The sequence below is a fragment of the Ixodes scapularis genome, unplaced genomic scaffold, assembly GCF_016920785.2.
Source record: "Ixodes scapularis isolate PalLabHiFi unplaced genomic scaffold, ASM1692078v2 PGA_scaffold5__190_contigs__length_132052651, whole genome shotgun sequence".
NCBI lineage: Eukaryota > Metazoa > Arthropoda > Arachnida > Ixodida > Ixodidae > Ixodes > Ixodes scapularis.
The window spans coordinates 101,280,473-101,307,714 of record NW_024609880.1 but is presented as its reverse complement, the minus strand read 5'-3'; the positions used below and the strand labels follow the sequence as shown (position 1 = coordinate 101,307,714).

The window sequence follows — 27,242 nt, the reverse complement described above, 5'->3', positions numbered from 1 at the left end:
TGTTGTTGACAATGGGGGACCAGGAAGCCTTTTATATAGGCCTTATGGAGGACCCCGCGTCTACTGCCGAGAACTTTTGCTGTGATCTGGCCGACGGTTTTAACCCGCTGAGCATCCAGGACTCCGTGTTCGAGGAAATATTCGACGGTGCGACGCCTGACACGTATTCAGGTAAGCGTCCCTGTTGTTGTAGTTTAAGCGTGCCGGCTTAGAAGCGGAATTGCTATGTGCAATGGATTCTGCGTAGAACAAACACTAGAGTTGAAATGTTTTCTTTTGCGTTCAAGGGGGGGATCGGTGACGCACACCAGCGCGGAGCACGTTGAGCGAAAGCTCGTGCTGCAGAATCCAGGTATCATAGGCTCAATCCCCACCTCTGCCCGTTTCGATCTGGATGAGCATCGCATACCGGCGTGCAGTCGCGTATCAGTACTGCGTGGTGCACATTAAAGACCCCAGGCTAGCGGTTGTACCGCACTGGCTAAATTTCTCATCTACAGCTGGGAGACAAGTCGCCCGTTGAGGCAGACTAAATTCTAAGCTGTGTACACGCCCCCACCCCTTTTTTTTCACGTTTAAAGCTTAAAGCGTTTATATGCCAGCTGGGACCACTGGCACGCATCCAGTTGACCATGCATAAATTTGACGTTGCTGAAAGGCGTTCGATCAGAATTAACGTGGTGGAACTCCCCCTTATCGGCTCTGTAGAGAAACGCAGTGGTAGTAATCTTATCAGCGTGGGAGGCGCATGATAGCTTGGATAGTGCAACATAGATTCTCCATCACATTTAGAATAGAATACAATTGATTATAGTTCAAAACTGTTTGTTGTACAATTAAAGCTCATTATTGTGTCTTGCAGTATACAGCGAACTTGCAGTTGCAGTGCGCCTATTTTGTTTTACTAATATATAAAAATTAAACGTAAGAGTATACTTCTAATCAAACCATGCGTTCAAATGCACGAGCGAAATAGCTTGGGGCAGTGATCATCTTCATTAAATCTCCCACAACATGTTCAAGTTATTTTATTGCCAGACTGTGATTCGGGGACGTTGTATAGCCAGTGACGAGGCTTCTTTTACTCGAAGATTATTAACAAGCCCATGAAACGATCCTCATGAAACCAAGATAATATGACAAAATGTGCACATGACAGGCTTCGAACATTATTCTACATTAACCAGACCTAATAAATCGTCAAACGCGAAGGAACCAGAAAGTACAATACGCTATCTCCAAGGCATCCTGTCTGCGTACAGTAATCTTTGGTCTGTGATGTACTATCGCGGACAATATGATCTGAAGCTAACCTTCATTCTTCTTTGGCCCACCTATCAAAGAGAGCTGTGGCCCGATCGAGGGATTGAGCGCAAGGTTGAGGTCCCATACTTCGAAACTCTTGACAAATTGATATGGATAGTAATGCTTGTGGAAACCACAGGCGCATAAAAGGGACGAATCTTGTGTTTCAGCTCAAATCACTCTAAAAAAATCCTTTGCGTCTGCTTTCCCGTACAACACTCGGAAAGCCAATCACCGCAACTTACAGAAGGCAGCTCACCGAATGACAATGCCGAAACATATGTTCAGAGCAAAAACGCAGTCTGAGTTGTGACATTAAGCAATGCAAGCGTGTCGTTTTGCAGCTTAATGCCACAACTCAGACTGCGTTTTTCGCTGAGTTGCCTCCGTAAGTTGCGGTGATTGGCTCTCCGAGTGTTGTGCGTGAAAGTAGACGCACAAACTTTTTTTTAGAGTGTATATTGTCCGCAAGAGTAAGGCTTTTGTGGAGCCGTTTTCATCTCGGCGTAGGAGTGAATTGACGTATTTCTTTATAGATGGGCTAATCTTGGTAGAATTGCCCTTCACTCTTGAATGTTTTATAACGGGTGTGTAAGATCAAAGAGAAGCGCGTTTTGTGTGTGCGTCTGTGTGTTTTTTTCCCCTTATTGCAATGGTAAGCTTCGCATCACCAAGCGCTCAGTCTCTCGCCCAAATAGGGCTAGCGGTTGGGACCAGGTGCCAAAGTTTCGGAACACACGTTATATGATTGAAAAGATAAGCTATTTTCGGAAATTTTCATTCATAAAATGGGGCTTATTCCCTGCAGAGAACTCCATTCATCTTCATGTATCCGCGGGGTTGGTGCGCCGCCATTTGTTAGCCCGAAATTTCCGAAAAGGGCGTACTTCGTTTTCAGACGCAACCGAAGCTACAAGCGCGAGGATGTGGCCCTGAACAGTGGTTGCACTGCACGAGCTTGGCAGCCCGGAGCTCGCGCCTGTAGCATCCGCTGCGTCTCGTCTTCAGCTGAAACGAAACAGTACGGTATGGTAACTTTTCAACCAAATATCGTCTGAAACTTTGGCATCTGCGTGGTGCAGCTAGCGGTAGCGCTACATTTGGGCGAAGAGTAAGCGCTCTACGATAAGTAGTTATTTTTGTGACGAGAACAACGCGGCTTTCATTTCTTCTGAGGACCCGATACCAGAAACAGAAAGTGAAGGCACAATGGTTGGTTGGGTGATGGTGATGGTTGAACATGATCGGAAGTCTCAACAGAGACTCCCGTGTTGTATTGTCCCTGGTCTCCCTATAGTGTCGGGGTTTTAGTCTATATTACAGTACCTTTTTTTTTTTTTTTTGGTATCACCATGATTCGTATAACCATGATTTCAAAGGCCCTTCCCGCGCACGCGCTCGTTCTCGTTTGTCGTGCCCTGGCTGCGCATGCGTGCTTGAATGTCACGATATGCTAAAGTTTTATTGAGGTCCACGAAGCTCACGCTGGACACTGGACAACAAAAATACCTCTATGCCGTGGTTTTCTTTTCTTTTTTTTATTCGCTTTCTCTAACAGTAACTATAGACAGTTTTTTTTTTTTTTTTTCGTTACGGCCGTTATGGTAAATTTTGACTTAGCCGTTTGGGAAACGTTCGAATTTAAAGAGTTCGTACAACTAGTTCAATCTGTTTATCCTTGTTGAATAAACCTGAGACTGGGGCAGAAAGGAACATATAAGTCGAAGGAACAGAAAAGGACGGGACGACGTTTTCTGTTCCTTCGACTTATATGTTAATTTCTGCCCCAGTATCAGGTTTATTCAACATAGTTAACATTCACCAGCTTGCCTTCACCCTTGCTATATTATCTCTGTTTATCCCGGCTATACTTTTTTTGTTTCCTCCGGCGATGTTTAAAATCTGTAATCTTTGTTGCCCGACTCAACTACGTCATATTTCAAAGCGACAACCGTCACACACCTTTTTCAGTTTGGAAACGGTGCTACCTATTTTGGTTAGCCGGAACTTTGACGACGTCTTGAAAGCTTTCGATATTGATATGTGTGCAATAAACCCATTTACAGCTGGACATCTTGACTACACCGATGTCAGCGTGGCGTCCACCGACTTGGCAGATGTGGCGTTCGATGAGCTCAAAGTCCCGGCGACGGAGAACTTCGATGGGAATACGTGCGACGTCAGCGACGAAGTTAGCTCAGTCTTCAACGGGTGTGTGGTGTCCTTTATCAGTATTTGTTCACACATTGGCGTTGGAGCGTAACCGAGTGTACTGCAATCGCTCCTTATCGCTACTTGCGATGTCACATTTATACACCATCTATGAAAAATAACTGACTATAACGTTGCCATAATTATTTCGAGCCCGTGATGAAAGATAAAGATGCTTAAAAATATTAGGAAGCATAGACCGTTTTATCGTGGGTAGCGCCATTTTGAGAGCGAGAGAGAAAAGGGGAAAGGGCTACCGGTGCTTTCCTCCTTTCTGATTGTGTAGAAGAGTGGAAGTCCCGGATGAGGGGGCCTGGCCAGTGTTGGGCGTCTGCAGTGCCCCAACTTCGTTCGCGCTTTTCTTTACGTTTCAAACGCCCAAACTTAGTTAGAGTCATGGTCTTCGATGGTGACAGTCCCCCGGTCATCGGGACACCATTGCTGGGTGATAGGGTGCACGAATAACGACAGAAAGCGTCGAATACTGTCCGAGGACCCATGTAGCTTGCATGGAATCCGGCAAGGCAAGTACGACTGGAATGTTTTTAAGCTCCATTGCTTTCCGCATGACTGGAAAGGGTGAATCATTTATACATTTTTGCTTGCAATGGGGCCTATTTCAACGTAGCCGCTTTTAGTTGTAATCAACAAGTTATACACGAAACGGGAACCTCAATTAACTTTGCAAACGCCCGGAGCTGCTACATATCGTCTTGCTCTGCTGTTTTTATCTTCGTGTTCCTGTTCTTATATTTCCTTGTGAATGAACGACGAAGACGCTCCAGATGTACTTTTATCGAACCGCAGAAAGCCTCCAAGCAGCCACGAATTATCTTACTATTTGATGCAATATTTTGGGTACTCACCTCCAATTTCTATCGCTGGCACGTTCGCTGCCGCTGTTCCCCCCGTCGCCACACTGGCGCATGCCTTGACTCAAACAAAGAAACATGCACACTGGACTCGAAAACGCAGATCGCAACACACGAGACGTTCCCTGCAGCGACTATCAAGCGCCTCAAAGCGCCTTAGTCAACGGAAACAACCCACCAGCGGCACTCCAAGGACGCTTTTGCCGGTTCCCTGGTATCGCGCAAAAGATCGCGATTAAAAAAAACAACAAAAAAAACGAACAATAGAATTACGTTTTCAACAATTTCCAGCCTCACCCGGGGGCGGAAATGAGCCTTCAACTAAGTGTTGTAGATGATAAAATCGAGACAGTCACCACAGCAAATTATCACTATCAAGATAAATTCAGTTACAAAATTTTACAAGCTGAAACAGCAGTTATCATGAGAAAACTCGCACGCACATTGCGAGCGTACCCCATGTTCATCGGCGGTACAGCGCTTGGTGCGCGCTCCATATTCACGAAATGTTCTGAGCGAAGTCGACAGGATTTCTTTGAGGAAGCGCCTTTTCGCTTGTGGTCGGTTTGCCTTGCTGCATACCCGACCCGGAGGAATAACACGGAGCCAACGGTTTCAACAACAAGAAACTACATTTAATTGGACATGGACAAGACGATTAACATTGCTACCGGCGCTGCCGGAGTCCAGGCAGCGACTCTCCGTGCGCCGCCTCTGATCTGCCTTATCAAGGCGGCGCATCCGATGTGCGCGTGGCTGGCGTGACGTCGCCGCCACGCGGGAAAAGTTCGGCTTGAGCCTCGCAGTCGGGCAACTTGGCTTGGGAGCCGCCAGGGTGCCCACACTTCCCCCCCCCTCAAGCTTCGTCCGGCATGTCGATGACGGAGACGTTGTGGCCGTCAGGGGGCGGATGGCGCTGTTGGGCGGACTGACGTTGTAAGTCCGGCCGGCGCCTGCTGGACGAGCGCGGCGGCTGCTGACGAGCGCGGCGGCTCGTAGTTCCGCTCGGCATGAAGAGCTTCCTCGATGAGGCGGGCGCCCCGGGCTAGCTCTTCAAGGGTCTCAAAGGTGCGGTTGATCAGGTAGACGTGGTACCTGGGGTGACACTGTCTTCTGACCCGAGCTACTCTGTCCGACTCCGGCGACTTCGGGTCCGCCCTCTTGAAGAGCTCTTGCATGACCCGAACGTACCGGACCAGACTTTCATCCGGGTGCTGCGTCCTTGCCTCGAGCTCTCGGAGAATCTGCGTCGCGTAGCCTGCAGGCAGGAACTCTTCGCGAAGCCTTGTCTGGAAGTCCGTCAGGCTGGCGAAGGGGGCCTGTGACCCCAACCAGCACCTGGCGCTGGCTTGTAACGCCAGCGGGACAATCCGGTCCACGATGAAGGCTTCTGAGGCACCGGAGGCAAGGTGGTACGTCTGCAGCTCGCCCAGGAAGTCTGCCACGGACTTGACGTCGTCGTACCCCATGTAGACCGGAACAGTCAAGTGTGGCCTGGGCTCTCGCGGTGCGGTCTCCTGCTGGCCAGGCGTGTGGGCCAGGCGCTGCATCACGGAGTCGCACATCTCCGTGACCTTCGTGAGCAGGTTCATTTGTGCTGCCGCGGCCATCGCGGCTTCCTGCTCCCGCGTGAGCATTCCTGCAAGCACAAAAAAAAAAGAAACGCCCCCAAAAACCCAACACAAGCGCGCAAAACGATTGCCGCGTTCACAAAGACACGGTCACAAACACGCCAATACAACAAACGTGGACGTGACGGAAGCACGAAACAACGATAGGAAACACGGGGAATATGAAAAAGGCTTACCGAAAGAAGAAACCAAGCCCCGTGAAATTCCTGCGAGTGGGTAGCATACCACGGTTGGGCGCCATTGTGGTCGGTTTGCCTTGCTGCATACCCGACCCGGAGGAATAACACGGAGCCAACGGTTTCAACAACAAGAAACTACATTTAATTGGACATGGACAAGACGATTAACATTGCTACCGGCGCTGCCGGAGTCCAGGCAGCGACTCTCCGTGCGCCGCCTCTGATCTGCCTTATCAAGGCGGCGCATCCGATGTGCGCGTGGCTGGCGTGACGTCGCCGCCACGCGGGAAAAGTTCGGCTTGAGCCTCGCAGTCGGGCAACTTGGCTTGGGAGCCGCCAGGGTGCCCACACGCTTTACGGACGCAATCCACTGCCGCCGGAGACAGGGGTCATGTGGAAAGCGATGGAGCTCAAAGACACTGCAGCCGCTCTCGCCTTGCCGGATTCCGTGCAAGCTACATATGTCCTCGGACAGTATTCTATGCTCTCTGTTTTTACTCGTGCACCCTATGACCCAGCAATGGTGTCCCGATGACTGGGGGGCTGTTGCCATCGAAGCCTCTGGCTCTAGTTAAGTTTGCGAGTTTAAAACAGGAAAGAAAGCGCGAACGAAGTTCGGGCACAGCAGACACCCAACACCGGCGAAGCCTCTCATCCGGGACTTTCACTCTTTCTACGCAATTAGAAAGGGGAAAAGCGCCGGTAGCCCTTTCCCCTTTTCTCTCTCGCCCTCTTTCAGTAAAACGGTCTATACGCAGATCGGAATCGATAGATGGCGCCAGTGTATTTTCTAGCCGTGAGCGGCGTCAAGAGGTGCAAACTCACTCGGTCGCGCTCAAACCCAGATGAGTGAACCAGCTTATTGGCGGGTACTATATTTTACCGCTTAAAGGCCGATCTACAAAATCGTTGTCCGCAAGATAGGAAAATCCTCCTTGCCACCCTTCCCATTTTCCCCTCTCCCACTCTTATCTTGACGGCGGGGGAACTCCTTTTGTTGATGCATGTTGGGGCCGGATAAGCCGGGAGCTTAGCCCGGCTCATTTATCCCCAACAAAAGGAGTCCCCCTCCGTAGAGATAGCAGTGGGAGAGGGGGAAGGTGGTAGGGTGCGAAAAGGATTTCACTACCTTGCGGAAAAGCATTTTGTAGGTCGGGCTTTAAAGACCGACGAGCAGTCAGAAAGAAGGGAACTGTCCCTCAGCTCCTCCTTTCCACTCGAGAAAGGGGGAGACCTTCCTCTTTTCTGCAGGGAGCAGCTCACGCGCCTGAAGGGGGAGGAGGGGAGAAGAGGGCGAGAGAGAACGGAAAGAGGGAAACTGGGGAACCGGTTTTCTGCTTGGCAGAAGGCAATTCTGTCGGTCGCCCTTTAAGTTGATGGCCAAAATGGCCACTTTCCACCACACATAACCAGCGCTTTCAATTTCTAGAAAAGAAAGAAGAAATTGCCAATTGTTTTTTTTTTTTTTTCACGCGAACAATGTCGCGCAGTGCAATAAGAGTGAATTGCCCACAAGTAAAAGTATTTTAATAGAGGAATCACTTTGACCAATTGGACTGAGCTATAATCCTCGTATCTCCTGCGTTAGATAATTATTGGATTATTATGCGGTAATAACAAGGAACATTCAACCATAAAGACAAACGAGGAAGTAACTTACCGCACCTTTTGTTTTTGTGAGCTGTGAGGTTTTTTTTTTGTTTTGTAAGTCACTGGATAAACCCAGCGTATTTGTTTTTTTGTGAGTCACTGGATAAACCCAGCGTACTCGCGATATTTACCCCAGATATTATTTTTTTCTTCCAAGTAAATGCCTGATTTCTAGGTTGCGGCTACAGAATAAAACCTCAACATCCAGCCTTTTCTTTTTCTAGCCTGAGGAAAGCCCTTGTGCAACGTAACCTGCTCACCTTGTCAACAAAAGCTAGACATATGTCTTATAACTTTTGGCGCGTAGTCGAATTACAGCACCGTACGCTCTAACCTTTTCTTCCCCAAAGGCATAAGAGGTTCTGCCATTATTTAACAAACATAATAAAACGAATGCTATTGAATAAAACGGTGTGGCACCACAAGTAGTTTAATGGAGGCAGGAAATAAAAGCCCATGTAAAATTTGTCAGGCGCTCATAATAATTACGCAAACCCTTTTTTTTATTTTTTCGTGTTATCAAGCATGGTTGTCTAATCAGTGACATCTTAATTAATTTTTTTTAATATAAATCCCACGCATTGCCTTTTTGGGAGATCTACGGGATTTGTGTGCGGAGGCAAGGGTGGATAAAAATTAAGATTGTGTTTAATCAAATAAATAATCTTTTAAGTATTTCAGTCAGAGTTATCTGATCTAAATCAGAATTATGATTTAAAACACCCTGTCTAAGACTTTTTTTTTTGCTACATTTTTAGACGTGGCCGGCAGGCTGTTTGTTTTTCAATCTACCCAATGATTGGGAGCGAAGTGGAACAAAAATTTACTGACAAGTTAATTACATCGTAAAATACAGTTTACCTCAGAACTTTTTTTTTTTTTTTTTGTATTCTTGATGTGTATTTCTCAAGCGCGGCTTGATTTTTCGGTTAATGAGAAAGCTCGAATGCTGTAGTGCCTAAGCAAATTGAAAAAGATGCCACTTTGAACTTATGTATGCGAAGACTTGTGGAAACACCTTCCGCCTATTTTCCTTCTTTTTTGATAGAAAAACAGAATGATGGACAAATGGTAAAGACAAAAATATTTCGGATAGTTTTGCGGGGAAGATTTTATTTATATCATCATATTAAAAGACCGACGACCAGTTCGCGCTTTCCACTTTTCCCTCGTTTCCTCCTCTCCCCCCTTCTACCCTGTCTACCGTTGCCTGTTTCCTCCTTCCCCATGGTGAGGAGGATCTTCTGCCTTGCAGAATCTCGAGTCTGTTCGTCGGCCTTTAAACTGGTGCGGTCTAAATCTCGATTTAGATCATCTTGATTTTCACTCTCCATCCTGACGGTGGCAGTGCATGGGACCTGTATACGTAAGTGCGATTACATTTTAATGGGTACAATATATGTTCTTAAAAAAAATATGCGCCAGGGGATTTTTTTTTTATATTGATATTGAACGTTTACAGTTTATGGTGCTTAATCTTCTCTTTATAAATCTGGTGTTACATTTGGTACAGCCTGCGTTTTCTTTTTTAGGTTCTCGATGCAATGTACATGCAGAAAAAAACATGGCCTTGTGCACACGTAAAGCATGACAAAGGAGCAAACTAAATAAATTAGTTTGCTCCTTTTAAATCACTGAGTGTAATAAACACGGAAAGATAATGCGTGAGACGCTTGTTTTCATTTTAAAGTAATTAAAATAGCAAAAACGCATAATCAAAGGGCAAACAAATGTTTCTATATATTCTAAAGTATATATGGGCGGTTTCATTTGGATTCAGGTAAGGAAGTGCAGTCGTATTTTTTTTTTTTTTTTTATTTTGCTTCACCTTTTTTATATTACGTGGCGCATCTTCCAAGAAGAACAATTCTTTTTATATTAATGTCCTGGCATGTTTAGTTTCTGAGAAAAAAAATAAAAAAAAAGCAGGAAAGAACGACGAGGTTTCGACGATTGTCGTGTGTGTCGTTTTGAATCACTCTGAATCTCAAAGTATTCAAAAGAGAGCTTCTATATTTTTTTTATCGTGATATATATGCATGTAGGAAAACGACATTATGACTACTATTTATTATTCGTCGTTCCAACCTTTGTAAAAATCCCCAAACAGGCCTCCGCGAACAACTGTAACCTAAATTGCGGATTTCTTTTTTTTTTTAGTCGATTATGTTTAGTATATCTTTTAAAATAATACCACGTGTAGAACCTTTCATTGTCTTCCACATTATGCAAAGTTTGTGTCTTAATCATACACGACTACTAAGAAATAAATGAGGAAGCAGATAGTGATAAAACTATATGAAGGACAGAAATCCTGGCGCATAAACAATAAAAATTTCTCAAAATTACATTAAAAAAAAATGAAGAACGTGTTAGAATGTTAACATAGATGTGTACCTATCTCTGTCGCGGTGCGAAAAATAATATTTTATTTATAAATTTCTGTGAGAAATTAAAGCTACAGAAGACTGCAATGAAGAGGAGACCGCTAGGCCTATACTCGTCAAACGTAAATGTGATGGCGGGCGAGGCGTCACAACTCAAAGAATCACACGAAAAAGAAAAAAAAAAAAGCTCGAATTTATGCCGTTCTGGGTTGGCTAGAGGCTCTAAATGCGTATTTGGCTAATTTCGCGATCATAACCGGCACTAATCATTGTTATACGTCAAATATAAAGATTCAGAAATAATAAGGCACAATTAAACCCAAAATCGAATTTTTCGCTTAATGTATACACACATCGTTTTGTGTTTCGTAAAAAAGATTTTACTTGCACGCATGACAACTGTTTGTTTACTCACAAGTATTGGCAAAAGAGCGAAACTGCTCCGTGGCAGTCAGCTTTTCTATCGCGACATTGTGAAGGCTACCTTACATCATTACTGCGTGAACACATGACCCCATCCTGCTTCTCATTTGTTGGGTATATCAGAACTGTATTTGAACCAACTTTAAGTAAATAACAAGATGATAACATACTGTTGTCTTTCTCTATATATACAGTGATGTCTCGTTAATATGGACACCTTCGTTTCCACAAAAAATCGTACATAATGCGAACTGTCCCCAATAACGAGACAAAAATGCATGTATTTTCCCAGTTTGTTCCTATATATATACTTTTTTTTTCTCTTTATTCCTTTCCGCAGTGTTTTTTTATAGGTTGCCATTGTGTTTTTTTTTTCTTTTTTAATTTTTATAAACCACCTTTGCTTCTTTTATTTTTGGGTGACACGGCCTTTCAATTTAAAAACACAACTACTACTTTAATTAACAGCGTTGTGAGAAAAAAGAAAAGGAAAAAGAGTTAGGCTAGTCTTGACAACGCCGCACGGAAAGGGACGCCGTGGGGTATTTTTCTTTCTTCTAACGCGCGGCGGTTATCCCAGGGGGCGTGAGCGGCGCGAGCGGCGGAAACAGCGCCGTTACCGCACCACCTTCACCGGATACCAGTTGGAAGAGCTGGAAAAAGCCTTCCACCAAAGCCGCTACCCTGACGTTTTCTCCAGAGAGGAGCTGGCAAGCAAGATACAGCTCACGGAAGCCAGGGTTCAGGTAAACACTGCGTCAGCCTCCACTGTACGTTCTATATACGGCGAGCAAGTGTTCCTGAACGCGTTTCCGGCGCATCGAAACGTAAGGAAAGGCAGCAAGCCAATCAAAACGCAACAAAAAGGCGCGCAGGAAACGCGCGATGACGAGGCTACCAAGCGCGCGCTGTTATTGGTTAAGACCGTGAAAGAAAACAAGCACGTAGGTGCAAAGAAACACACAAGGCACGCAGAGAGCAGACGAACTTGCACGCCGACCGTCGACCATGATGTTTGGTTTGGCAAAGGGGGCGCCTCCTTATAGACAATTTTTGCAACACTGAGACGGTCCGCGTGCCCTCAGTCATTGGCCCCGATCTCGAGCCCGAATCTCCGAGTGGCCTGCCGAACTCTGATGCAGCGCTCTTATCCAATCGTTCTGTTGTTAGGCCTTCCTAAAGTTGCGTATTTTGGCCACAGGTCGCGCTGGCTAGCAGCCGACTGAGGCGCCGCCTGTTCACTTCCAATTATTGCATTGTGCGCGCTGCCATCTTTTCCCCTTGGACTGTGGAACGAGGCTGCGCATGCGCAATAGCTCTCTCCTGTGGAAATACCAGACGCCGCGTATGAGCCCCCAGCACATTGATTTATCATTTTTTTGTCTGGGTGATACGCGCTGGAGGATGGCATTGAACAGTCAAACAATTAGCAGCGACCTTTACTTTCAAAGTCTTATAATGCATGAAATGTTGTAAAACACCCTGAGAACAACATCACCTAGGGTTATCTAGGAGGTGTAGTTAGGACGGGGAAGAGGTAAGACTTTTAGAGTATGCGCTACTCGCTGAAGATCCTCAAAAACAAGCAAAGACAATAGTCAACCATAAGTAACATACTTCCCCGGCCATTCGGTCATTATTTGTTTTTGTTTACCTTCGCACACCCTGTGCACAGGTTTAGGCGCACCGGTCGCTAACACAATGTCTACTTACCGATGTGCATAGCGTTTGGAATAATAAAGTGTTAATCTCTTCGGGAAACGCTTAACTGGTTTCCAATCACCACTCTAGGCGGTGATAAATGATCGTCTCGAGCAGCTTTCCGACGCAACTGCATGGTTAAACTCACCGAAAGGAAGGAATCGCTCAGTGGTGATTTCCTAAGTTTTAAGAGTGGAACTATTTTAGCCAGCTTCCACGATTCCGGTATCGTCTCTGTTTACTTCAGGACGAGTGCTGGTGGCCCCGGGGCCGAGATTTGCTGTGCATCGTAAGTGACCTTATCGGGACCAAGAGCTACAGATTTGCGGGTTTTGTGAAGAGCACAATCAATTTCACGTATATTGATTTCATAATCTAGCTCTGAATGCACTCGTAGTATCTCGTTCGCGAGGGTACGAGTAGCCTGCGTCCTTGAAGAACGGTATTGGGAAGTTGCATAGAGGACTCTACACTGTTAGCAAGTCCCGTGTATTTGGCGAATATTTGGGGTGAAAAACACGCTATTTACACAAATTACCATAAATTTACACGATGAGTAACGGATAATTCGTTCAGAAATCATGCGAGGTTGTAAAAAACCTGTTTTGGTTCGGTCATACACGCATAACCGTGTAGCCGACTTCGATAAAACGCATTGCCCCCGGCGACGACCGCGGCATAGCCAGGTATCGAAGCACCGGAATGCTTGGGGACACACTTAGAAAGGACCGTCGAGACAAATGCCGCGGAAAGAAACATGTCTCGGAGACAGATATGCACCAAAAGCAATTGCGCCATGTCGCAGGACGTTGGCGAAACCCGCGCTTACCGTGCTCGCCGCCATCTTCTGGTCGATGGCAATGCGGCTTCCCTCATGTCGCGCATGTTTGTATTTAATGGAAAAATATTTGACTCCAACCAAAAATTAAACTCGGACCCAACGTTTCAAAACCAGTTCGGTTTCTTCTTCAGGGGCGATTGATCTCGTGCGTGGGAGCAGCCTCGTCTTCTTTGGTGATACGAATATTTTCTAATCGCGCTTCCGCCTTGCCATCCAGTCTTTTTCTAATCACGTGTCGTAGTCCGCTCACATAAACAGATGGTAAGGTACCCATAGATCTGTTGATGTTTCCTGGTGTATTTTGGATGTGCCATGATTCAAGGTGATGTCTTTTTCGGAGATTGGTTTCAACATCAAGAACGGACGCGTTCGCGAAGTCTATCGGATGGTCAAAGGTGTCACAGTGCTCCGCAAGAGCACTGCGTTCTCGGTCGAATTTGCGTACATCGTTCTTGTGCTGGCGTAACCTTTGTGTGAAGTTCTTTGTTTCGCCGATATAAGATGCGGGACATTTTAAGCAGGGGATCCGGTAAACAATTCCCGGTGCTTTTTCCTTCGGGGGGCGATCTTTTGGTCTTGGCATGAACCGTCCAAGAGTGGATACCGGTTTGTGAGCCACGTGAATGCCTTCTTTTGCAAGCACCCGTGATAGTGCTTCGCTAGTACCCTGGACGTAGGGAACGCTGATGCGCGTGATGGGGCGATGCGGCGCAGCTCCCTTTGGTTGTGGGTTTTGGCGAGCGTGAACCGTACGTTTGGTGACTTGTCGGATGAATCTTGTCGGGTAGCCGTTCTTTCTCAAATCAGCGATCACACTCTGCCCCTCGCTTTTTCTGTCAGTTTCTGAAGAACAGATAACAGCCGCCCTGGACATGAGTGTTGCAACGACTGATGCCTTATGACTCGCTGGATGGTGCGACTTAAAATTAAGGTAGCGTCCGGTGTGAGTGGGCTTCCTGTACACCGAAAACTTCATCTCCTCCCCTTGCCTCTTCACCAGTACATCAAGGAATGGTAAACTGTTGTCCTTTTCCCGTTCCACGGTGAATTGGATGTCGGGCTCGATGGAGTTAAGGTGAGCCAGGAACTTGTCAACTTCTGATGTTTTCAATATACAAAAACAGTCGTCCACATAACGCATGAACACCTCAGGTTTGTTGGCAAAGGACTGTAGCGCTCGTTGTTCGATGCTTTCCATTGTCAAATTTGCAGTGGTGACAGATATGGACGCACCCATCGCAGTTCCGCTGGTTTGTTTGTAGAAGTCCCCTTTGAAGCAAAAGTAGGTGCCGCGGAGGCAAAAATCAAGAAGGCGGCACAGCTCGTCCACGCTGAGGCTGGTTCTGGTGCTGAGTAAAAACCTGCCGAGACATGAGCGTGATTCCGCAAAGCCTACGTCTTAAGCGTCTCGTCCACACTCAAGAGGGACACCGGATCGTGGCTCAAGCAGAACATCGTTTGCTCAACGCCCGAATCCATGAATGCCATACCACCATAAAGAAAAAGGAACTGGATCTATTTTTTCTACGTCGGAAGCTCGAACATCAGATTCCAGACGTACTACCATCTCTGCAGTTGTTTGCTGGGAACGTCGCGGCCACTGCCGAAAAGAAGCAACGTTCGTCCCAGCAGAGGAAGCTTTCGATTCTATCAAAGGCAAGCACGACAAACAAAAGCTGCGACACCACCGCTTTTGTAATGAATCTTTCATCTAAACGACTTTCTGACTGCGAGACGGATGTTTTGGCGAAAGGTCACAACTTCAACATGACCTCAGGAAGACCCCCCCTGGCGAAAATGGTCGCAGCCGTAGAAGACGGAATCTCCCACCTGGATCCCGACGTTCGTGAAGGAGTTCGACTTAAGGCAATAGGTATTCTGTCAAGACTCCGTTCTCAACCACATCATAACCTGCCTAAAGAAGAAAGCAAAGCGCTGCGGGAGCTCCAGGCGGATACCACTATCGTAATTCTGCCTGCGGACAAGGGCAATGCGACTGTGGTCCTAGACCGGGAAGCTTACGAGCGTAAGGTCGGAGACCTCCTTGACAGTCCTGCTTATGAAAAGCTAAAGAAAGATCCAACCCGCCAAGTCCAAGACGGCCTGAACAAGACTCTGGCAGATGTTTTCAGGAACCACCCCGATTCAAAAGGCCTCTACTTTCAGCTCATATGCAGGAATGGCTCTGCACCGGGCTTCTATGGGCTGCCCAAGATTCATAAGATCAACGTTCCTCTGCGACCCATAGTAGATTTCACCACCTCTCCGCTCCGGGCCTTGTTAAACTACTTACACCGGATAATTTCGCCTCTCACTGGAAGAACCTCCACCTTTGTCCGCAATGCCGGTGACTTCGTTGAATGCATGTCGGAAGTGAAGGTCAACAGGGAACACAGCATGGTGTCGTTCGATGTCGTGTCCCTCTTTACCAGCGTTCCAGTACCCCTGGCAGTCTCCACAGCCAGAGCGGTTCTCGAATCAGATTCCGAACTCAGCACCAGAACCAGCCTCAGCGTGGACGAGCTGTGCCGCCTTCTTGATTTTTGCCTCCGCGGCACCTACTTTTGCTTCAAAGGGGACTTCTACAAACAAACCAGCGGAACTGCGATGGGTGCGTCCATATCTGTCACCACTGCAAATTTGACAATGGAAAGCATCGAACAACGAGCGCTACAGTCCTTTGCCAACAAACCTGAGGTGTTCATGCGTTATGTGGACGACTGTTTTTGTATATTGAAAACATCAGAAGTTGACAAGTTCCTGGCTCACCTTAACTCCATCGAGCCCGACATCCAATTCACCGTGGAACGGGAAAAGGACAACAGTTTACCATTCCTTGATGTACTGGTGAAGAGGCAAGGGGAGGAGATGAAGTTTTCGGTGTACAGGAAGCCCACTCACACCGGACGCTACCTTAATTTTAAGTCGCACCATCCAGCGAGTCATAAGGCATCAGTCGTTGCAACACTCATGTCCAGGGCGGCTGTTATCTGTTCTTCAGAAACTGACAGAAAAAGCGAGGGGAAGAGTGTGATCGCTGATTTGAGAAAGAACGGCTACCCGACAAGATTCATCCGACAAGTCACCAAACGTACGGTTCACGCTCGCCAAAACCCACAACCAAAGGGAGCTGCGCCGCATCGCCCCATCACGCGCATCAGCGTTCCCTACGTCCAGGGTACTAGCGAAGCACTATCACGGGTGCTTGCAAAAGAAGGCATTCACGTGGCTCACAAACCGGTATCCACTCTTGGACGGTTCATGCCAAGACCAAAAGATCGCCCCCCGAAGGAAAAAGCACCGGGAATTGTTTACCGGATCCCCTGCTTAAAATGTCCCGCATCTTATATCGGCGAAACAAAGAACTTCACACAAAGGTTACGCCAGCACAAGAACGATGTACGCAAATTCGACCGAGAACGCAGTGCTCTTGCGGAGCACTGTGACACCTTTGACCATCCGATAGACTTCGCGAACGCGTCCGTTCTTGATGTTGAAACCAATCTCCGAAAAAGACATCACCTTGAATCATGGCACATCCAAAATACACCAGGAAACATCAACAGATCTATGGGTACCTTACCATCTGTTTATGTGAGCGGACTACGACACGTGATTAGAAAAAGACTGGATGGCAAGGCGGAAGCGCGATTAGAAAATATTCGTATCACCAAAGAAGACGAGGCTGCTCCCACGCACGAGATCAATCGCCCCTGAAGAAGAAACCGAACTGGTTTTGAAACGTTGGGTCCGAGTTTAATTTTTGGTTGGAGTCAAATATTTTTCCATTATCACTTCCCAACCAGACAGACGTCTGTCGAAGATGTTTACCTTCATGTTTGTATTTAGTTTAGGGGTCCTGATAACAGTTTCTTAGACACCACAAATAAAGTTATGGGTCTAATTATTCGTTCCAAACAGTTAAAATCGATATAAAAAGCGTGTCCTCGATGTGAACACGTGACATTGCAGTTGGTTTCGTTTTTGCTTCAACCTTCAACTGCAAGCGATCTGGCCACGGCGCAAGCGCAACGCTGATGTACGCTGGAAGCAAGCGCGGGTTGGCTTTCGTTGTTTTTGTTGGACCGGAGAAAATCTGGCAAGTACGCATGGCGCCGCTACTGTTTTGGTTTGACGGGACGCGAGAAGCTTCGCATAGAGCTTCGGAGTTTGCGAGCACACAGTGAAGACGTGACCAGAGAAGTGCCCCTGTGATGTTCCTGGAAGACGGAAAGTAGCATTCGTAATTGTCGTGTGTGCTTTGAAAGCGAAGGGAGTCACAGGATCCACGAGTTCGCAACCACAAGCCAAGGTTCACGACAGCGCGGCGTGAACTTCGGCGATCTCGTTCTGTTTGGTGCAACCCGGCGATGCGAAAAAGAGCTGAAACATTCGTCGTGTGTGGTGCGGTGCTTTGTATTCCGGGTCTGTTTGAACCACGCTTTTAACACGGAGCGCAAATTGTTTGTTGCGTGGTGGAGGTTCAACGGGTACAGTCCCGTCGTCGTCAGCTGATCCGGTCCAGCTGGTCCTGGAGGACGCAGCGAGCGTTTTTAAAAGTAAATCTTCCTTCGTTCCGTTTCAAACTGTGGAAGTATCCTGACACATGCCGTGAGTAAGAAGCAGCGGGCGTTTTCAACAAAATTACGTTGTTTTAATTGAATAATGGACTCCGGATTGTTGTCTTAAATCTGCCGTTTTTTATGCTTCGTGTTGGACTGCGTTTGCATAGCGACGCACACCTCTCGAGTAAATGATTCGGTCCTGCAACGAGTTTGTTGCGCCAATCATGCGGCGTGAATAAATTAGGGCAAGGTTTCCTACCTGCCCACAGATGCATGTACTGAGACCATTTTTTTATGTTGTGAACGTAGTGCTCTTTTTTTATTTTGCAAGACGCGTTGGTGCATTTATTATGGTACAATCACTTGAGAGTTGAGAAATTGGAGAGCGAGCAAGCTTTCTCAACTTTGTCTCTTTCTCTCTGGCACTGCCCTGTTTGAGTTTCATTAGGCATATCTACTAGCAGGTACAAACTGCTCTAAAGCAGGTAAAAAAACGGAAAGCTTAGGACGGTGCGGACTCCGTGTTTCGCGCTTTTGGCAAGGTGACAGGGTAAATGCTTTTGTGAGATATGCGGAATATGCAAGCGATTTTGTTATGCCCGTCGTTTGCGTCTCTCCAGCAAAACGAATAAGATGATCTACTACAAAGGCGCAATCACAAGCCAAGATTTAAGATAGCAGTCGTTTGCTTCGATGATCCGTGTAGCTGTATTTTACCCTGCTCTCTGCAACACCGTGTCATGACGAAGAGCTGGAATGGTCACGGTTTGTGCTGGCCTCCCGGTTGACAGAAACCCGCGTCGCCCGCATCGGCACGAGTGCGCTTGGGCTGTTGATGCTCAAGCCTTTCATCCGCGGCTTGTCGCCAGCTCATCCTGCTGCTCAACGGTGAGGAAGCGGCGAGAGTAACCTCGGAAGTGAATGTAAATCCTCGTTCATTCAGTTATCCGGTGTCAAAGTGTGGAAGATGTCCAACGTGTACTGAGGGCGGGAACTACGAGCGTTTTGCCTTGCTTTTATAACCGAAACCAGACCAACGAGATAACTGCTTTGCGTACTCTAAAATGACGGAAGCAATAAGTTTCAACAGGTCGAGTACGTCACCGGGGATGTAGGCGAGACGGTGCACACTGTTTAAACGCTTGCAGTATCCACGAGTGGTACCAGGAAAGCGACGCGACGTCAACAGAGAAGGAGCTCGCGATTCAGCATAATGCACTGCTACGGGCCCGTGTATCTTCAACTTTCGGGGTGGTGGCAGTATAAAAAAAAAAAAAGACGCATCAGCGCCCCACACCTGTGTCCACGAATAACACCGGTCACAAACTCCCGAGCCCCATCGCTCTTCTCAACACCGACACGACATACGACAACAAACTGCATCAAAACGCCCCAAAAGTGAAGGCGTCTGCTCCCGTACTGCAACTGCTGCAACTAGCGGAAGTAAAGTGTTGGGCGGATGTCCGGATGTCCTTCACAAAAATATATAAAAAATGCTTTGCGCAAGGATCATTTTCATTTATTATTGTTTACGTAATGACAAAATCCCAATAATTTGTTTTCCTATCTGATTCAAGCTAGTCGGACTGCTCATAACACTGGTCATGCAAGAAAATAACAAAAATTTGAACTTTTTCATGACCGGTTTAAGATTTATTGTTAACATATCGTTATTTATTGCAACGGACTAACATTATAGATTTTGCCTCCATACTTTTTAAATGCAAACAGTACTAACACACGGCTGTCCATTGCGCCGTGTTTTGCGTATTCTTCTATAAATCTGTAATGGTCAGCGACCAAAGAGCTCACCCGCACATGTCAAGCTTATATGCGCCGCGGGGAGGAATAGGTATCGAGTAGGAAGTGTCGGGCGTAGTGTCGGTTGTTGTGTTTGTGTACATGTTGGTGCTGTGTAGCTGTGTGCTGTGTTGCCTGCGTTGTATGTAGGGTTGCTGTGTAGTCGTGGTCGTTCGCAGTGTTAACGGACTCGTCTTTTTTTTTTTTTAAAAACGGGCTGCTAGAAATCTCGATAGGTGGCGCAAGTTACCGCCCGATTCTAAATAGTTTGCTCAAGCTATTTATCTATGTAAGTACGGCATTCGTTTTTTTTTTTTTTTTTGTTTAGCGGCTTGTTGAAGCTACTGACGCCGCCGACCGCCGACAACGCACGTACGTACCTTTGCAAGTAGCTACGTCCGCCGCTTGGAGACTTTACTGTGTATAAAAGACATCGAACGAGAACTAACGCGCCCTGTGTGCTTTCAATTCGGCTGAAAGGCGCGGCTCGCTGGGCTCGTCTCGCCTGTTCTCGGCCGCTGGCCGCCATGTTTCAGGAACACGCTCGAAACGGTTTTGCGGAAGGCAGACACGGTGTAGCGTGTTAAGTTTACACAGCACCTCATGTGTAGACGAAAAACACAGATGGCCTCGTGTAGAACGAACACGTTTCGACGTGTCCGCTATGGGACAACGGTTTACACGTCTGGGCGTGTTATTTTTGCTAACAGTGTATGGAAAGTTGTTAACAAGTCGCATTGTTGCGCTAACAGAGCGCAAAATTCATCCGCGGTTGTCGCTTTCGATGTACCCTTAATTCAGAAGAGCTAACGCGCGGAAAAGTTGTTTTGTCATATCAGGCGTGCAAAGAAAACGAAGTATTTTTTATATCTATAGGAATCGGTGTGAAGAAGGTCAGATTACCGCTAAAACTGCCTCCATCGGCGGACTGAAAGAATTTGAAGCTCTCGACACATAACCTTGTGAATATGTTGGGCATGGTTATAGTCTTCAATCTTACCTGATCTTCTAGGGCGTTCTGCTCTTCGTCTTTCTGCACGTAGCTTTTCGTATTATTTTATTAACACCAACATGTCCGTCGGGGACAGGTACAAAACGCGTTGCTCGTTCGTAACTAAGCAAAATCGAGTTTTCAAATTCATCGGGCTCTTTCAAATCCCCAAGATTCAAAGTGTTTAAATGTCTGAACATCTGGCAATTTGTTACGCGCGCTCGATGTTGCCGGCCACGAATATTAAGAAGAGGGTGTTGCACGAGAATGGGAAAATGGTGGCGACATCGTGCTTTCCTCCCTGGCATACATGTCACTTGAGGTGAAATGTCTGGAAAACATAGGGTCAGGTCTAAACAGCTGCAATAGGTAGGGCCACGAACAAAGGTTGGTGATCCGTCGTTAAGGACGCAAATGTTGTACTTGTCCAAATACTCGGCAATGACAATTCCACGTCAATCGCAGTGGTCACTTCCCCGCATTGTGTGGTGTCTATTGAAGTCTCCACATATTTTAAAAGCAGCATATACGCGACGAAATATTCCAGAGAATCCAAATGAAGTTATTGGAGTTTGAGGTTCAATGTACACGCTCACAACAGTAAGTGCAGGCAATTACCACACCAAACCTTGCAGGCGACAAATTCTGAGATCTCTTTTGTCGATGAGAGTAGATGCACTGATACCAGATCTACCAACTACCTTTTTGACGAGATGATTGGTAGTGCAAGTAGTTTAAGAGGCAAAAGTAATCGTCCACGCGAGCTTCGGTTAATGCAAGTATCGGTATAGTGTTCTGTTTAAGAAATTTACGAAAATCACCAGATATTTGCCGTAATCCGTTGGCATTCAATAATAGAATAATAATAATAACTTTATTTTCCATCCATCTAATGATGGAGGCCCCAAAGGGAAAAAAAGCTGCAGTATGCAACTTGACTGGTCCTCGGGCCCCTGACACAGGTCAGCAGCAAGAATGGGGATAAAATACAGAAAAGGCAAAGTATACAGTGAAACCGTTGCACATCTACGGTTGAACACATTTCTACAAACCAAGGTTCACTCAAGTGTAGAACATAAAATGAAAATAAAAAATCACGCACAAAAATATAAGCGCAGGTCCTTGAAAATTAGACTATCAAAATCAATATTGAAACATATCGAAACACTTAAACACTCCTATGTGACTGTAGAAATTAGGCATTAGAATACTCTTCATTCATCGGTGTTTGTGATGACTTAAGTAATCTTTCCATGGCGAATAGTGCTGTTACCTCCGGAAGATAGTTGGCCGCGGGCACGGTGCTGAGTATGGCCCTTAGAGCCGTGAAAAAGCATCGGTATACCAGCAAATGCGTGGCGTCGATCGATTTCCGTGTCTCAAAGTAATCCTCATGATTATCGCGTCGGCTCATATAACGCTTTTGTGTGCGGAGTGCTGGTATAACGGAGAGGTTTGATGTTTGGTCTATTGGGTTCGTTTGACTAGGAATCGTAGAGTTTAGGTGCGATGGAGTCCTGAACTTGATCTGGGCGTTTAGTTGGCGTTTTAGCACGTCAGAATACTGCGACCGTTGAGGCTGTTGAGATACTTGTGTCTTCTATGTTGATGTAGAGGGACGAGGGGGAAGTGGAGGTGGGGGAAAAGGTGGTGGAGGAGGCAGGGAGGGAGGGGGGCAGGTGACCTCTAGGAAAGAAGAACGATTATTTTGTATTGGTCCGTTCAGGATTGCATGCTTTCTGGCTGCAGCTGCTACCTTTGTGAGGACAGCGTGAAAACGAAGAGCAGTGATTGCCTCCACAATTTGCACACTTTGGATTAGTTTTGTCCATGCAGTCCTTCTAGCTGTGTGGTCCAGCGCACACCTTGCATCTCTGTTGGTCGTGACATTGTCTTGCGAGGTGCCCATGGATGTCGTTGGCATCGACAGCACAGTACCGGGGTCTCAAAGTACTCCATCACAGGATGACTGGTGAAGGCGAGTAGGACCCGTGCACGCATCGGTTGATTCCGTGGAAAGTGAAGCAGGACACTTTCTGTTGGCTGTAGCCCCCATGCTGCCGTCTTCTTTACTTGAATATGCAATTTTTCGCTGGACTGCAATGCCACCAGCGTCTTTGAGGTAGTCTAGCAGTTCGTAGCCTGAGTGTTAGACAGGAATGTTGTTGACTTTGCAAACATTGCGTGTGTATGACTCGGGCACGGTCACTGTCAGGTCGGTTCCAACAAGAGATTTCATCATAAGAAGTCCGTTCGTTGAGTTCAACGTCGCCGTGTTTACCGTTAGTGTGCCATTTTTCCTTATGCGTGGTGCTAATAACTTCTCTTGTGACACCGTCACGATTTCCTTTGCTGTTCTGTTACGGTTGGTTTTCCAAAATTAGGTTCCAGTTTGTTTTGGCTTGACGATCAGTGGGATTCCAGCGGGACGATTTTCCGCACTGTGACTTGAGCGAAGTCGTCTTCGTCTCCAAGATTGCCGTTATAAAACGATAAGTTGGTTGTTCTCTCCTCGTACATTTGTTCCGGGAAGAGATTCACGCATTGTTTCTTCCATGGAACGTCATCATTGAGGATGAGGTCGTTAGCCGTCAATTGCAGTCCTTGTAGTGGTTGACGCGTCTCCGCTGCCGAAATGTGGCTCGTAGTCGCGGCGGTATCTCTTTCAGCGTCCGAGGTCAAGGTCTGGTAGATCGGTTCACTGAAGCGGGGCAACGCTGTCGCAGTTGGTCCCTGTTTATGCGGCAGGGTTGTGCCGGTAAGAGCTCTGTAGGGTTCTGCGACTAAAGCAAATGTTGAGGTAGCCAAATTGAGCAGAATAGCATAAAATTTCAAGCTTACAGCAAGAGCGGCGGAAAATGGTGCTGGATATTCCAATCATGGTCGCTGTTTTCGGTATGAATGAAAATTAAATGTGTGCTTCTGCTGCAAGCGTTCCTTTTTGTGATCCAAAAGGCGCTGCTCCATAATGACTGAGACCAATCACATCACTCAAGTAGCCGACAACAACAGAAAAGAACGAATCCCGACGCTAAAAAAGTGTTTCTTAAACTCTCAATTTCAAGATTAAGACTCAGTTCGTCGGCGTTTTGCGTTTCCTTCTCGGGCAGGTGTGGTTCCAGAATCGGAGAGCCAAGCACCGCAAGCAGGAACGCCACGACGCCAAGCGACTCTCAAGTCTCCTGGCCGAAGCCAATTTTCTCGGGGAAGGCAGCGCTGACGCCGGGTCCCTGGAGGCAATAGGAAGTCTTGGGATGGACGTGCTCAAGGGATTCCTAAGTATGACTGTCAGCTGGCAAGGTTTACTACGCGTGGCATAGTTGTTGACACCTCGCTTTCTTTGAGATTGGTGGAGACACCATATAAAGCGTGTTCCTAGATTTCAAGTATATGGTCGCGGGCACGGTGGAAAAAGGGAGAGGCTTCGGAACAAAACCAGGAGGGTGTCGAAATTTTACTTGGGATTTGCGGCGAGATGTGTCGGTGGCGGCCTCCTATGATTTCCTCTCGTGTCGTCATTACCTCGCGAGCAACAAGTTTGGTGGTGTTTGTGATGAGCATGGTGGAAGCTTGAAATCATTGCACTCTGAAACCAAGGTTGCCAACACCGCAAAAATTGAAGTTCTTCCATTCCTCTTATTTCCTTCGAAAAGAATTTTTTTTTGCTGACGTCATAGTCAGCATTTGGCCAATCGTGGAAGACCGATCACAGCGACGCTTTCGATCGCGCACGTCGACAATACCGGCGGGGAGAGGAGACGAGCGCGGGCGAGGACGCCATAGGACCGAGCTCTATAGACGCTTTGCAGCAGCTGTGCATGGGCGCCGCCATAACTGACCTTCAGTTTTTGTTCCCCCTTATTACGTTCACTTCACTCCATTATTGCCATAGCAGGCCAGGTTATTGACATCTTAGATTTTATTCTGTCTTGCTCCCCAGCATTGGCCTTTGTGGAGGCTCGTCCACACCAATTTCAGTGGCTCGGTATCTCGGTAAAACAAGAGAAGGTCAGTAATGGCGGCTGTATTCTGGCGCGTGTGTAAAGCGTCTATACTTCGTCTCACCTTAGTATGGACTATTGTTAGCCGCGCGTGCTAAAAGCGCGAGCTAGTCGCTTTGAATGAAGCCGCGGCGGCTGCACGAGCGCTCGTGCAGCAAGTGATCTACTGAAGGCAGTCAGGGCTGGCCGCTCGCGCTAGCACAGCCTTCGCGGTTAGTCCATGCTAGGGTGAGACGAAGTATAGATGGATTCATTAGTTAGTAGCTAGATGCCTTTGTCTCTACTCAGAGCAGTGCTGTCTCTACTCACTGTACAGACGCGTTCGAATGCCAACGCCGGACGCTGGCCGCCGGCGTTCGGTGTTTGAATGCGTTCGAAAAGTGCGTAGAGGCATAGCCTCCTCTATACTGACAAAGCCTGGCAGATCGCCTCGAGAAGCAGCCGCCGAAGTTGAAAACGTAGAGTGGCAGACAACGAATGAAAGGAGAGCCACGTGACGGGAGCCCCGCTGCGGCGAGACGCCGAAACACACTTGTCCCGAGCGATGGAATGTCCGCTCGTGCAGCTCGCGTTCCTCGCGCTACCGCTTCTTTTCTCGTCAGGTTTGAAAACCATGTTTCGGGTACTCGCCGCTGCAAAAAGCTGGGTGCTGACGTCCAGGTTCCCCGAGAAATGCCCTGTGCCACCAAATCCTCGCGCTCCAAATCTGCGACGGAACACTCTATGGCTCCGTCGTCGAACTGCCAGGACTTGTGAGTACAGCGGAGGCTATGGTAGAGGTAAGGGCAGCTAGATTTGCCTCTACCCATCATTCCATCCGGAGTTTGGAGCCCTGGCATCCCCGCGCACTCTTGTCTCCCCCTCACCCTCGGTTTCTACCCTCATTGCCTAACGCGACCCATCAAACCGCGTGACCCCAATGGAGCAGTTAGAAACACTTTCATATCTAAGCACACTAATGCGCTGCAGAGAGCTTATAGACCTTCGCATCGCCTATCGCCCGGGTGAAGAATGCTGAGTCACTGAGCTGTGGACGCATGCGCAAGGTCTAATCTACTACACAGCAGAGCAACAGCGCATGCTCAGAAGGCGTTCCACAGCCCAGAACACAAAGATGGCAGCGCGCAGAAGGCGATATTGCAAAGGTCTCTAGATAGATTGTAGAGAGGGTTCATCTCAGATCATGGGGGACCGTTGGCAATTCAATAGTTCACTCCTCCTGCTGAGGTTGATCGCAAGCGCGCATGCGTTGTGTTGTGGGGTGGCGAGGAGGAAAAACGGGTGTAAAGGCGGAGACGTTTGCAGACGATCAACGCTTTCGGCACCTCCTCGCAGCTCGTATTGCAAACGCGGCCTATAAACCACGTGACCGCGGTCGAGTGGTTGGACGCTCTCTGAGATACAAGCTCTCTAATGCGCTGTGCCGACAGCAGCGCCACCGCAGCAGCGTGACGTCAGATCTGCGCCAGGCAGCAAAGCGCGCCTCCCGACCACTAATGTGTGCACGCGTAATAAACGAAAAAAAAAAAAAATTGTTAGGTGTTGTATGCTACTGGCGCGGTTATCGCTCCCATACGTTTCTATTTTCAATGCTCCTTCTGTACTACTACTACAGCGGAGGTTAAACGAAAGAGAGAATGCGCATGTACTAGTTCTCTTTTTTGTTGCGGCGCAGATGTCGTTTTCGTGGTGTCTGCAACAAACAACTGTATCCGCTGGTTTCGCGGTGCGTATGAAAGTGGTCCTAGTTAAGACAAAAGTGCAAGAAAAAAAAATAGTGCACAACAATTATTTTAAGTAAATACGGCGAGCAAATGTTCTAAAATGCGTCTTTGGCGCATCGGAAGGCAAGGAACTCCAATCAAAGGGCATCATAGAGAGAGCGCAGTGAACGCGCAATGAGGGGGTCAGTGGCCGAGTGGGCTAGCGTGCACCACCTCGGAAGACGGGGAGCGAAAGCTCGCGCTGCAAAACCCAGAGGAAAAAGATTGGGTTGTGTGTATGTTTATACAGTATAGAACCTGGTCTGCCTTAACTGGCGACGAGTCCCTCAGCTGCAGATGTGAAATTTAGCCAGTGCAGTACAACCGGTAGCCTGAGGTCTTTAACGTGCATTACGCAGCCCACTCGGTAACCGCAACCCCCCCCCCTCCCCCCCCCCCCCCCCCCCCCCCTCTGCTCAGCGTGTCTTCTGTAGGACGCGTGGGCATTGTGACTATACGGCTTTTATTGAACGGTGGTAAAATCAACCGTGAGTACTGTTCTTTGCAGACAGCTACACGGGCGAAACCTACGCGGATTCGAGCGAAGGCCCACCCGTGGAGCTTCCGAACGATGCTTCAAGCTTGGCTTCCTCCGCCTTTCGGACACACGCGTCTGACCAGGCCTCCGTCACTCTGACCCCGGCAGCGGGAATGCCCACTGCGCCGCCGGAGCCCAGGCCAGAAGCCGCCGACCTGCTTCAGATGGCCCTCGACTCAGCGGTTCAAGAACTGACGCCGCCATCTTCCGTCGTCTGCAGCAATGAGCGAGAATCCGGCCTCTCGGATTCCGTACAAAGCATGCTTGTTGAGATGTGTTTTCCGGATGTCCACGAGAGCGACCTCTAGCGCTAGGTGTCGGGGTAGGTTTAACTTATATAGTGACTGACCGAGTGAAAGAATAAACCGTGTCCTTTGGAACTGA

The 27,242-nt window shown here is 47.6% G+C and overlaps 1 protein-coding gene across 2 annotated transcripts; it reads left to right on the top strand.

The window, feature by feature from the left end:
- Positions 1-27,242, top strand: LOC115316212 (homeobox protein ARX). Of its 2 annotated transcripts, XM_029975568.4 has the most exons (5): positions 1-171; positions 3,372-3,516; positions 11,239-11,404; positions 23,667-23,835; positions 26,829-27,242. In XM_029975568.4, exons 1-5 carry the CDS (start codon positions 12-14, stop codon positions 27,164-27,166), a joined length of 978 nt encoding a protein of 325 aa, XP_029831428.3. In that variant the 5' UTR covers positions 1-11; the 3' UTR covers positions 27,167-27,242. The 2 variants fall into 2 exon arrangements, with proteins under 2 accessions (XP_029831428.3, XP_042149946.1); XM_042294012.1 differs by lacking the exon at positions 1-171 and having other exon boundaries at positions 3,163-3,516.

Excerpts from the sequence above, each read along its gene's own strand:
- LOC115316212 (XM_042294012.1), top strand. The coding sequence starts at position 3,197 with ATGTTTAAAATCTGTAATCTTTGTTGCCCGACTCAACTACGTCATATT. Across the intron at positions 3,517-11,238 it reads GTTAGCTCAGTCTTCAACGG|GGGGCGTGAGCGGCGCGAGC; the intron begins GTGTGTGGTGTC and ends CGGTTATCCCAG. Across the intron at positions 11,405-23,666 it reads TCACGGAAGCCAGGGTTCAG|GTGTGGTTCCAGAATCGGAG; the intron begins GTAAACACTGCG and ends CTTCTCGGGCAG.